Below are 12,620 nucleotides of genomic sequence, written 5' to 3' on the forward strand. Positions count from 1 at the left end.
GAGTACTGTGACAGATGCAAAAATGCAGCAAGTTGTGATGTGATGCAAAACATGGCATCATAAGCTATTTTATGGGGCAGCTGCAGTGTATGGTGTAGAGGAAGAGGTGACGCCCCTTCAATTGAGGCTGTTAGCTCTGATGGAGTTGTCTGGGGTTTGATTCCTGACCTTGGGACCTTTACTGTATGTCCCCCATCCCTGTCCTCTTTCCTGCTTGATTACTGCAAATAGTACCACAAAAAAACTTAAAACGGCATGTTATATTCGAGCAGATTATTTTCCTGCAAAATTTAACTATTGTGTCCTGAATAAAGCTAGACAGGTAACTGTGATGTTACCAAAATATGTTGCAATAGCAAATACAAAGTAGATGACTTTAATGAAGCAAGTGAACTCATTGCAAGACAGGCCAACATTTGTGAACTACTGAGTGTGATTTGATTTTTTTTTTTTTCACTGTTTATAGCAAGAGGAGATTTTGATGAACTGACATGAAATTGTGATGCAACAGAAGCAGGTAATTCTGACATCAGACCCAAATAAAATGAATAAGCAAATGAGAGCGGGTTTAAAAAAAAAAACTCACATCAGTGCTATAAGTCATAATGATGCAGTGGTGTAAAAAGATCCCATTAGTGAGATAGGGTTATTAGATTATAGCTGTGATGTAGCTTTAGTTTTTATGGCTACAGAAAAAATCCATTCCCTAGTAAAATACACAGCCAGATATCCATGTATCTGGCTGTGTATTTTATCAGATAAAGACAGAATTTTAAATAAAAAACAAATTTTCATGCAATGTTTTTAATATAATTTGTGAAAATTTTTATTTTTTGATCATAAGGAATTTTGTGTCATTTCCACAGTTTTAACTTTTGACATGTATATTTTTGTTTGTAGATTGCATTCTGAAAAACCTTGGAGGTAAGAGGATTAAACAACCTGCATGATTTTGAACCTCATATGAGATATCGTGACCCAGAAATTGATGTTGAATTGATGTTTTCTGTGTCAACATGCCCTGAAACGGGTTATCACTTGCTTAAATGTCAGAGACTTTTAACTCAGGCCTATGTTAGATTTCAGAAGGAACAGAGAGCAAATGGAATATTATGTTTGTGTTACAGTGACTTAATTGATCCACCCACCATGTTCTGTCTGTGTGAAACGTGTACACTCAGTTTCTGAGGCAGGGATCCAGATTGGTTAAGACACAGACAGAGCTCCATAATTACGCTAGCCTATTCAGCAGCACTGCCTGTGCGTCAGCGCAAACGTCATGTTTGAGCTGCACGGGGAGAGGCAGGACACTGGAGAGGGCTCCTCACATGCTGCGGTATGCTGGGCTGGCTGCTGCTAAGGCTGCTGCTGCTCACAGCCATATGTGCTGTCATCCTCTGTCACTCAGCTGCAAGGTAACAGATTGAAGAAAAGTGGCTTTGTCCTTCGGTGGCTCGGCCGTGTAAGAGACAGATCCACTCTTATTAGAAATACAGCCAGCTGAAAGAGATGTATCGTTGCAGAGTGACTGGCATCCAGCCTCCACCCTCAGATGACATATTGATTCAAGTCCAGTAAAGCTGTAAGCCACATAAAGTTCACATGATTGTGAAATATGACCTAATGACATTAAAATGTGATGCTTGGTCTTGTAGTTGTAGCTAAAAACTTGATGACTGGAAATTAGTCCTTTGGTTTCTTTCTCTCTTGTTCTCTCTTGTCTATTGTAGGAACCTCATTCAAATCTCACCTGGATGTTTAAGCTTCTGTCAGCTTATTTAAGAGTCTGAACATGTTGCTTAACCAGAGATTTGCATGTACATTATCTTCCATTATATTTTTAAATATTCCCTCATCATGATTTGAACAATTGCACTTGCGTGGAACAAAGAGCCTAATTTGGACAGCTTTGATTTGAACTAATTAACCGTATGCAGGTTTAGAGAGGCCCAGCATGACAACCAAATGATAATAATGACAACCACAGCGTTGATGAGAACGATTATGACAATTATAGCGTCTAAATTGACAAGCTCTTAAATCTCATTTATGCAATGATCTCAAGGCAGCAGAATGAAGCAAAGTCTTCAAGGCAGATTTTATCCATCTCTGTCTTTAGTGTAAGGCTAGCCAGAGCCAGCTTAAGGCTCACAAAAACAAACTTGCTGCTCTGGGCTTCCTGTCCTGCAGGGAAGCCCAAAGAGCGTTTGGCTTCTCAAACAAAATATTGATAATTTTCTGAATAAAACATTATAAAAATTACAAATTATTTAAAATAGAACCCAAATGATATTTTAATTCTGCTGAAATTTGGATATTATTACAATCTTAACAGTGACAATTTTATTACAAGTTTCTACAGTTGTATTTATGTGGTTCTATAGAATTTCAAGCACATTGCTTTCTGCAAAGTATTCATATATAACTGATGTTTTTGCTCTGGTCCTGGTAAGCAAAGCCAGTTTAACTTGACCCCTTCTTTTTGATTTCACTGAGCTTGCATAATAATGTTATACTGTAGTCCAGACAAAGTGAAAAAGCCATTAATTACTATTATTTATTTACTGCCATCCATCTGTCTGTGCGTCCAACCGTCTATCGTCAAGCTTATCTGAGATCTGGTTGCTGGAGTAACAGGTCCAGGTAGGGAAACACTGACATCCCTTTTTCTACAGACACTCTCCTACCAAATCTAAGCCATCCTAAGATGTGTCCTGGCTGGATGGGATATATAATCACCTCAAACTAAATGTGGTTCTGCCTTTGGTTCTCCTAAAAGGAGGAGTTCAGGAGACATCATGGTTTTATGCCTGAACCAGCCGCACTGGTTCTTTTTGATGCAGAGGAGCAGTCTCTTTATGCTGAGCTTTCCCAGAGGTCCTCACCTTGTCTTTAACAGTGAGTCCATCCACACTGAAGAGGAGGCTCATTCCCGGTCATTGTATCCAGGATCTCACTATTTCATAATCCATTAGGGGTGTGCGATGCAAGAAATTTTGCTATTGATATGACTTCACTTAGTTGATTATCATTATGATAAAATGCAGGTCAAAGGTGATTTTATGAACTTACTGCAATATAACACAATGTAGCAGTATTGAAATAAAATATTTCCCATTTTACCTTCTACTTCACACAATTGAAAGCAAAAGTGTGTGAACTATTTCAGGTTTGAGGTATAAAGCTTTACATAAATATATATTTTTGATTTCAGTAAGATTTTTTGCAGCTGCCTGAATAGATACTAATAGTTTAATCGGTATGCTAAAATTGCAACTCTGATCACAGATTACACTGTGAGCCAAGATAGAGGAGTACTGTTTGCGCAGACAGTGCTGGAGTGAAGCTGCGCTTATGGGGAAAGTGAACAGATTGTGTTTGAAAGAAAGCAAACGTTTTGAATGCATACATAACAAAAGTATGAAATCCTGCTCTCAAACTGAAGATGTGAGCTCTTGATTTTGATTTTAATTCCTGCATATGCACTGGCATGAGTAATTTGCTGAACATTTAGAAGAGAAACTGCAAACAAAAGCATCAATCTCATCATGTTTGCATCAATCTGGTACCAATATCAATATTGATAGTATTGATATTTAGATTGATACACCATTGTCTCATGTCACCCAGAAAGACGAGACCTTTACTTTTTGACTCACCTCTTACATCACAATCAACTGAAGCAGGGCCCACCTTTATACAGATGAGGCTTGAATCCAACTATCAATGTCCTGTTCCATCATTTGTTAACAAGGACCCCCACCCTGAGCCAAAATCTGACCTCAAAGCAGGAGGAAACAATTCACCTGTTCCTGGTTGAGATCCATGGCTTCAGACTTAAAGGGCTGCTTCATGCTCATCTACAAACTACATAAATACACTCTGAAGGTCATGGTTTGAAGACGAAAATAGAACCCCATCATCTGCAAAAAACTGAGCTAAGCTCCAAAGCAGACACAAGTCTCTCAATGACCATGCCTTGAGCTCTGGTCTATGATAACAATAAACAATTTTAGTGACAAGAAAGGACTGGGACTTGTGCTGAGAATGTGGACACAGGTCTTACTTTGGGCATACAACTACCAGAATGATGCCCAGATAGTCAAAACTCCTGGATAGAACTACCTTCAGCGACATAAAACTGTTCTGAGCAAGAAAGAGGGATTGTACTACACCAACCTTTAAATACCTGCACTGATCCCCAGTGAATAAAATAATATTATGTTAAAATATTTTGCTGGTATTGGGCCTAGATACATTTCGGAGTTGCTGATATGGCGCATATTGACCCATCAGGTCATGAGAAACCTGTTTACCCACTGCTCCCAACACCATAACTAAACAAGTGGAAGAACCATAGTTTTATACGCTCATCAGCTCTGGAACAATCGGACTGTTTCACATTTGCATTTGTAATTTATTCATATTGTGTGATGTTTATTATTCTTTTCCTAAACTCAGTGAAAACTGTTTTCTCTTTCCAAGGTTGATGGACAATTGGGATCCCTTGATAAAATGATCATGTCCTCTTTCTTGAAAATTGAGACCACCTCCATGTCCACTTCATAGGGGCTAACTCTAATATTTATCTAATAACTAATGTGAAAAGCATGATAGTCAAGTGACACGTTTCATAATATGTTCAATATACTGTATATGTTGGGTTGCAAGTAAACCATGAATGAGGATGGTAATTGCGCAACATGCAAGCAATCAAAGTTGGACAATTAGGATTTGTGGTACTTTGTAAGTTAATGAATCTATACTAGATGTCAAATTAAATTTGGCTTTGGTCCCCAAATAATATTGGTCCAGTACAACCAAACAGTAGAGAAGAACCTCAAGTCAAAACAGCTGTATTCAGCAATGAAATGTTCCAGCTCTGTCCCCAGACCTTCCTGAGAGCAGATCAAGAACATCTCCTTTTTAAAAAGAGATCAATGGTGCCTCACTTTGTACATGATCTGCTTTGATGCGGGTACGCATCCTTTCCCTTCTCCCCCCTTTCTCCTCCTTCATCTGTCCTCATCGCAACCTTTATCTCTGCGCGCCGCGCATTTTATCCGAGCACCAAGCAGAAAGCAGCAGCAGCAGCAGCAGCAGCAGACAATTATCCACACACAGAGAACATTGTGCCGAGGACGCTCCGGTCAGTGACATCTGAGAGAAAGAGAGAGGCAGACAGAGAGGGGGAGAGAGAGCGATTCTACTTGGCACACAGCGCCCCTGTGGCAGAGAGACTTTGACTGACTGGCTGTCTGACGGAGGATTCTGGAGGACAACGCAGCTCTTCTAATCCTTTTCACACCTTTTTCTGCGTCTCGTCTGTCATCTCGGAGACCTCTGATGGTTTTCTAGCGTCTCTTCACAGCTTCTTGCCACCTTAGCATCGGATTCTGCTTGTTACCCCGCACCTTTCTTCCCCTCTCTTCTCCTTGACTGGCCGAACCGGGGCTGATCCCAGCCAACCCGGGCCGGGCCGTGGGGCTTTTCGGCGAGCCTTGTAGCTGAGAGTTGGGACACCCGAGATGTGCGCTTCGGGACCAGGGATCTGGGCTCTCCCCTCGGCGTGGGGAACCTCGGGCTCGTGGCAGTGCTTCTGGTGGTGGGTCGTGGCGGTCGGGGTGACGGTGGGCTCGGGGGACCCGTGGATGTCCGCGGAGGCATGCCCCTCGACTTGCTCCTGCAGCAGCACCAGGATCTCCTGCGTGGACCCGGAGCGAGGGATCAGCGCGTTCCCCGTACTGCAGAGCGAGGCGGAGATGGAGAACATCACCGACATGTGAGTGTGGAAGCTGTCAGAACCGCATCTCCATTTGGCCTAACCTATTTCTTTTAAAAGAGCACTTAATCGCGGCTGCGCTTCCATCAAATAAAGAAAGAGTCCTCCAAACATCATCTGTTGCTGATCATTCGCACAGCAACGAAGGAGCCCGAATAGAAGGCGGATTGTAAAAATCATTTCATTCAACGAGCCTTAATTCATGACTCTTTGAAATAGTCCAGGTATGTGAGGAAGCAAGCAACCCTTTCAGTCTGCACGATTAGTGTGCAGCCTAACCTGCATTGCATAGAACACCCATTGCAACCACGGCGCGATCAATGTAGAAAAGTCTGTCAAAAACAAATCTGTGTTTGCTTGTGTGTAGTTGGCTGCGCTCTCATCAGACACCACAGTCCAAATATTATCACAGACACTTCCCAAGATGGCTAATATGAGTATTTGGATGAGCTGAGATGAGAGAATCGATGCTGAAGGGGGGATTTGCTTAGGCAACAATTTTCTACCCAGACTGAATATTTTGCTCTTTTTTGATGACTGTATTTTTTTTTTGTCCACTTCAGGATTTGAAGCATCCCTGCGTCATAACTTCGTAAATTTATACATTTTAGATAAGAAAACTTGAAGATAAGCTCTTTTTTGGCACAGGTTAAAATGGCCTTGTTGATATGCTTGGTTAGAAAGAAACAATCCTTATCACCGGCCTTGGAGGCTGTTTAAATGAGCATGAGAAGCAATCATGAAGTGCTTGGCTTGAGTTTGAACCAAAAACGACCTTGCCAAAATCCGTGGAGATGGTTTATCTTGTCTGCATTAATTACTGAGATGTCCAGATTTTTATTTTTAATTTTTTTAATATGCCTCGAGATGTCAGCACTTAGTCAAAATTTAATGAGCTGCTAGTCCAAGTCAGGCAACTGCACTCAAATATAGTTGGTTATGAAGAGAAAATGTTGATATGCTTGTATATATATATATATATATATATATATATATATATATATATATATATATATATGTGTTGAGTCACTGGGTAAAGTTAGTTGTGCTATTTTTTTCATCTTAAATAAATTTTACCAGACAGAAAACCTCTGTAGTGTTATTGTTAGAACACTAATTTGAATTTTCTTCTGAATCAGAACTTCTTGAAATTAAGTTTGAGAGTCATATACATACACAGATAAGGCATAAGATTATGACCAACACGGAGAACCTTTACACTTACTCTTGACGTGTTCCTCCTGTTTCTTGCACATCGCTTTGTATCAGAGCTGAGAGCTATGGGCCTCTGAGCTGGCGCCAGTCTTGCTGTCCATGTCCAGAGTTAGTCCTGTACATTAGCAGTACGAATTGATGCATGGTAGGTTTATTACGTAAGTTGTTCCTAAAAGAATTACTATAACGTCATCATTTTCAAATTGTTGAATATTACTCATATTCATAAAAATTCTTAAATATGAATACAAGTCATCTGATATAGGCCTATACGTTTTATATAAATTACAGTAAAACACACATTTGTAAAATATATAAATAAATAAATAAAAATCTTTAAGGCCCCCACAAAATTGGGATCCTGGACTGCTTCCCTTTGAGCTCTTTCTAAGGTCTGGCCCAGCTTCTGATGACACAATAGTCACCTCTCTTTAAAGAAGAGATGACCAGCGTCATTCCCTTCACCTGTCAGTGGTCATAATGTTATGTCTGATTGGTAACTGCATTAGTTAGTTTCATGACATCAAAAACAGAGAAGGTGGGAGATTAAATAGATTGGGGAATTGCCTCAGGTATTATATTACAAAACTAGATATTTTGTTGCCTTTATAGTCTTTGCACACCTTTTAACTTTCAGTACATAATCTAATAGGAAAATAAGAACAGCAAAAGCATCTCTGTGCTAAGCAGTTTCAGATAATTTCTTGTTGCTGGGGCTGATGGGAATTCAGTAGTATTAGTAAACCTTTGTTCAATTTTTTATGTAAAATTACCCTGAGAACTTGACCCATTCAGCAAGTGCTGCTGTAGCTGTAATCCCAGTAAAATAGCGCGTTCTTGTTTCTCTCATAGTCTTTTGTTTAGCTTGAAATATTCTCAGACATCTAATTCCAGAGCTGTAATACATGAAAAGTACGTATGCTGCTTTTTAGAGTATGTTCGCTTCGTTCTTTTCATGCACACATGGGAGCTGCTCGGAAACCGTCTCCTGGTGGCCCCTCAAACACAAACAGGTCAAGTGTTTTGCTCAGATGCTGCTGAGGAAAAGAGACGATAACACATTCTGCTTCCTCACTCTGAGAAGCTACAACGATTTTCCCCTGTGTGCTGTGGATCAACTATAGTCCTTCAAAATGTATATTTAAAAAAAACATGTCCATTTATGTCGGTTTAACACATTTACATCTTGATGACAAGTTTCTGCTTGTACTTCCCCATGCTAACAAGTTATCTTTGTGTTATGCACGCTTGTATCCCCTGACAGCTACATTGCAAACCAGAGCAGCTTCTCCTCCATTAATGACAAAGACCTGCATTACTACAAGAACCTCAGGAACCTGTGAGTCCTTTATGACTTTATTTTACATGGGAAACTGCATGTAATATTTAAGTTCAAGTGTTGTCTTCTTATTTTAACAGAGAGACATATTAAACATATGTACCTCATCATAATAAAAGTTTTAAAATGTTATAGTGTATAAGCTTTTCTTGTGTTTTTGTTTGTATATGTACTGTAGTTTCCATCTCTAAACTACAAGGTCTTAAAAAAAGAATAAAAAACCAAGAACTTAGTACCAAGTATATTATTTCAGTGTGGTGTTTGACCTGCTGTGGCATAACTCTAAATTCACAGAAAGTTTTGGGACCTTGTGGCTCAGTGCTAAAGCAGGTGCATCATGAGCAGAGGCTATAATCCTCAACGCAGTTCTTCCCAGTTTGAATCCCAGTCCTGCGCCTCTTGGTGCAAGCCTTCCCTTTATCTCTCTGCCATTTTCTGTACATTGTATATTATCTTTTGAGTAATGACACATTAACATACACTAACTTACCTATTTGATGAATGAAAACAAAATCACACCTAAATCTACCAGGGTTTTCAATAATTTTGGGCTCATGTACATTAGTTATTTTTTATGGTATGCCATATTTCATTTTTCAAAGAGCAGTCAAACATTAGTTGATTGCAAACAAGCTGAACTTTTAATTTTTCTTTTTGCTAGTTTCATGCCTCTGGATCAGCTTTCCACTTACAGCTATTATACCTATCGTCATATTGTGCATTTAGAGGAGTAAACGTATAACTTGGTTACTAAAAGATTTCGCTAAAGTTGTATTACAGGTCAGTAAATCAGAGTTAATGAAAAGTGAATTTGTTTTGGAGCCTGTTTTTGTTTTGGATGCATTTTGCTCATTATAAACACCCCAGCAGGTGCCCTGTAATTTGCTGAAAGGTTTTGCCTGCTGTGAATATTAATAATGTGTCAGGTTTTTAATGTTCATAAGAACTCTAATGATACTGATGTATTTGTTTGCTTTGTGTCAGTACGGTGACCAACAGCAGGCTGACATACGTATCAAAACTGGCATTTCAGAGCAACTTAAGGCTACAGTATCTGTAAGTAAAACTGTTGTTTTCTTTCTTTCTATTAACATGACAAAGATTGTGCAGATAAGTTCTGTACTTTTTATGCGCTAATTCATCATTTTGTAACACAGTATTTAAGAGTTATCATATAAAAATGTAATATTTGATTTGTTGTACAGTGAATTTAAGGGTGATGGGGAAAATAGACTTACATATTATTGCATACATGTTATATATTATTGTAATAAATAAAACTATATTTCTAATATCTAACTGGTTTGGATGTAGAAACATTTTAAAACAATCTGATTCAATACTTTTCGTTTGTTTATATTGAACTTCATTCACTGATTCTTGGCTTCATTTACAGGAATTTGAAAGACAACAACCTGTCATCCCTCTCCTGGAGGATATTCAAGCACCTCAACATCTCATATCTGTGAGTTAACAGAAACCTTCACCTTCATCATGAGATGAACTCTGATGTTAGCTTAAGTTTTGTTTTAAGTTGATTTCATTGGCTGTCAGCCTTAAAAAATCTTAAAGCAGTTATTTTACCATTTAAATTTGGGCAGCAAAGATATAAAAAATACAGTTATACTCATATCAGCTGGTAATTGCGCCACCTAGCTCCAAACTAACATTGCTGGAGGAGTGTTTAGCTAGTATATAGTGAGTTGAAAAATATACATCCCATGCTTGCCCAAAGAAAACATTTAGAGTTACCTCACAGTGTCTGATTATGTCCCACGGTGTCTTTGAACTTCCCATAATCCTTTTAAATGAGCTGTTTTGCACTTGCAGGAAAATTGTAATTGGTTTCTGGAAGAGAATTAGATCAGCAGGATTGATAAAGATCTCATATCTGTCTTCAGAAAGAATAGCAACATCTGGAAACAGCTTTTCTCTGTCTCTCAGTAGTAACATAATGAGTTAACACATCAGTGTAAAAGCCAGAAAGAGGAATGTATCGAAATGCAAATCCCACAGAAAATTGCTAAAATAGAGGTCCTTGAACCTGACATTCTTAAAAGATAAAGTTTGTTGTTTTACCAAACTTAGTTAATTATCTTATCTATTTTATGTTATTCTTTAAAACCATCATTTACAATCTGAAAGTTTTGGGAAAAAATGTTCATCTCAGCATCTCTATGTATATGACTTCCATTCATTTGTAGTATCTGATAAATTTCAACATTAGAATACTTTTTTTTAATTTATTAAATAATATACAGAATAAGTAATAAAATGAACCAAAAACTAATGTGGCAGCAGTGTGAGTTCCCTCTTTTGCCCAGCCCTCTGTCTTCTGAAAGCCCAAAGTTCAGCACTCACTCTATCTCCGTTACTCCTTTGTGCTGGTCCATGTATCTCATGCTCCAGTTAGTCACTACCAGTGACTAACTGGAGCATGAGAGGAAGTTAGTCACTACCAGTGACTAACTTCCTCTATTTCCTGAACTTTCACCAACTATCTACTTCCAAAATATCAGTGATCTTTGATTGCAGCTACTGTATTTCTGATTAGAAATACATCCAACATGATTGCTGCTTTGATTGTTGACATTATAGTCACAGTCACAATGACTTTTCTTAATTTCACATAATATTTTGGTATTTCAACAGATCAATTTTTAAGTACTCTTTAAATCTGGTCTTCCCATTGGGGGGAGGCCAAACGTCACTTTATTTGGCAGTTTTTCTACCAAACATTGATTTCTAGACCTCTACAACGATCAGACCTCAGAACTGTGTTGTTTAAAAAATAATATCATCCTATTTTCCATCAATTACTTGAGGTGTGAAAAACAACATTTTGTTATTTTAAACAACTGTGATTTTCTCCATAGAACAGTGACAGATATTTTTTTTAAAATATGGCCAAAACAGTATTTCTGCCAAATTATTCTAAAATTCCACTTTTAGCCAAACACCTATGAAAACTAACCTACAGAAACCTAAGATAATATGACATATATGCTGGTATATTCCAAAACACATGTAATGTTGGACCAAGCATCAGAAAATGAAGGTGATTTTGTGAATCATTGAGTCCTGTGATATCATTAATGCATGTGTGTGGATTAACAAGCTCTTCTAGTGTGAATAGCGCACATGTATTAAAATTTACAGTTTCAATAAAGTAAGTCATGTCATCAATTTTCAATTCAAGCGTTCAGCATACCGAGGTTCATGAAGAATCTGTATTGTGCAGCATGAGAATAAGTAATATTATTATCAAGTCATTGCTGTGATATTTGAGACTCAGTTGTGTCAGTTCTGTAGAAATGGTGCATATTGTTAGATGTACACAGCATGTGAAAAATGCTGCACTCATGCAGTAACATTTTTTGTCATGACCCATAAAGCTGAAAACAAGGTCTGCCTGGCTTGCCCGGTGATCAAATTGTGTTTGCATTTGTTTAGACGTAAGGTGAAGTTGGAGGTGGTGGTGTTTTTACAATATCACACAATTACCCTGATAAAGATCAAGAGTAGTTAAAAATATTTTGTTTTATCAAAATTGTTGTTTAAAACAAAGGTATTTAATTTTTAACAGCATTATTATTCTTATTATTAATTATTGACTTTATCTGTAGGAAATCAAAATCTCATATGCTCATATTCTCATATTTGAAGCCTTTTAATTAGCTTGTAAAAATATATGAATATGAATATATAACATTACTTGAAATATTAGCTTTTTTTATTCAGGCTTCTTGAAACCAGAGATCAGAAAGTTTCCATTAGATTGCTTTTAAGTCTGTGTTGCACTCTTTTGTTTTGGTACTCAGTCTTTGTCAGAGTTCATCACCATGTGTTTGTACGTATTCATCCAGAATCTTGTCAGGGAACCCTCTACACTGCTCCTGTGAGAACATGTGGATCAAGCTGTGGTTAGGAGAGGAAGCAGACACTCAGGAGCTGCGCTGCATCGAGGATGGAGGAGCACGCAAGCCACTGTCAAGACTGAGACTACCGAAATGTGGTGAGGGGACACACACATGTGCACACACACGCACACGCCTGCGCACCCCCACACACCTGCACACACTCGCACGCCCACCCCCACACGCAGACAGAGAGGGATAGTGGAAAAAAAACAAACATTCACAAGCTGTTCAGCATCTGGAGGAAACACAGTCATACTAATCGCTACCTTGATATAGATGTTTGTATGAAGTTATGCATTTTTTAATATTTGCCTCCTCTCTGTTAATGTGCTGTGTTAATTGTGGTGTTGCAGAGAAGTGTTGG

The 12,620-nt window shown here is 38.3% G+C and overlaps 1 protein-coding gene across 4 annotated transcripts in view; it reads left to right on the forward strand.

Moving 5' to 3' along the window:
- Nucleotides 1–4,951: 4,951 nt before the first annotated feature.
- The window catches only part of ntrk2a (neurotrophic tyrosine kinase, receptor, type 2a), a 106,461-nt gene continuing 98,792 nt past the window's right edge, over nucleotides 4,952–12,620 (forward strand). For 2 of the 4 annotated variants that reach the window (XM_028032919.1, XM_028032921.1), the window contains exons 1-5: nucleotides 4,952–5,782; nucleotides 8,262–8,336; nucleotides 9,321–9,392; nucleotides 9,733–9,801; nucleotides 12,203–12,351. In XM_028032919.1, the coding sequence (XP_027888720.1) occupies nucleotides 5,529–5,782; nucleotides 8,262–8,336; nucleotides 9,321–9,392; nucleotides 9,733–9,801; nucleotides 12,203–12,351 (619 nt within the window). In that variant the 5' untranslated portion in view covers nucleotides 4,952–5,528. The remainder of the gene's footprint in view (nucleotides 5,783–8,261; nucleotides 8,337–9,320; nucleotides 9,393–9,732; nucleotides 9,802–12,202; nucleotides 12,352–12,620) is intronic. The other 2 variants (XM_028032922.1, XM_028032920.1) reach the window with 2 other exon arrangements.

The sequence above is a fragment of the Xiphophorus couchianus genome, chromosome 12 (genome assembly GCF_001444195.1).
Source record: "Xiphophorus couchianus chromosome 12, X_couchianus-1.0, whole genome shotgun sequence".
Taxonomy (NCBI): domain Eukaryota; kingdom Metazoa; phylum Chordata; class Actinopteri; order Cyprinodontiformes; family Poeciliidae; genus Xiphophorus; species Xiphophorus couchianus.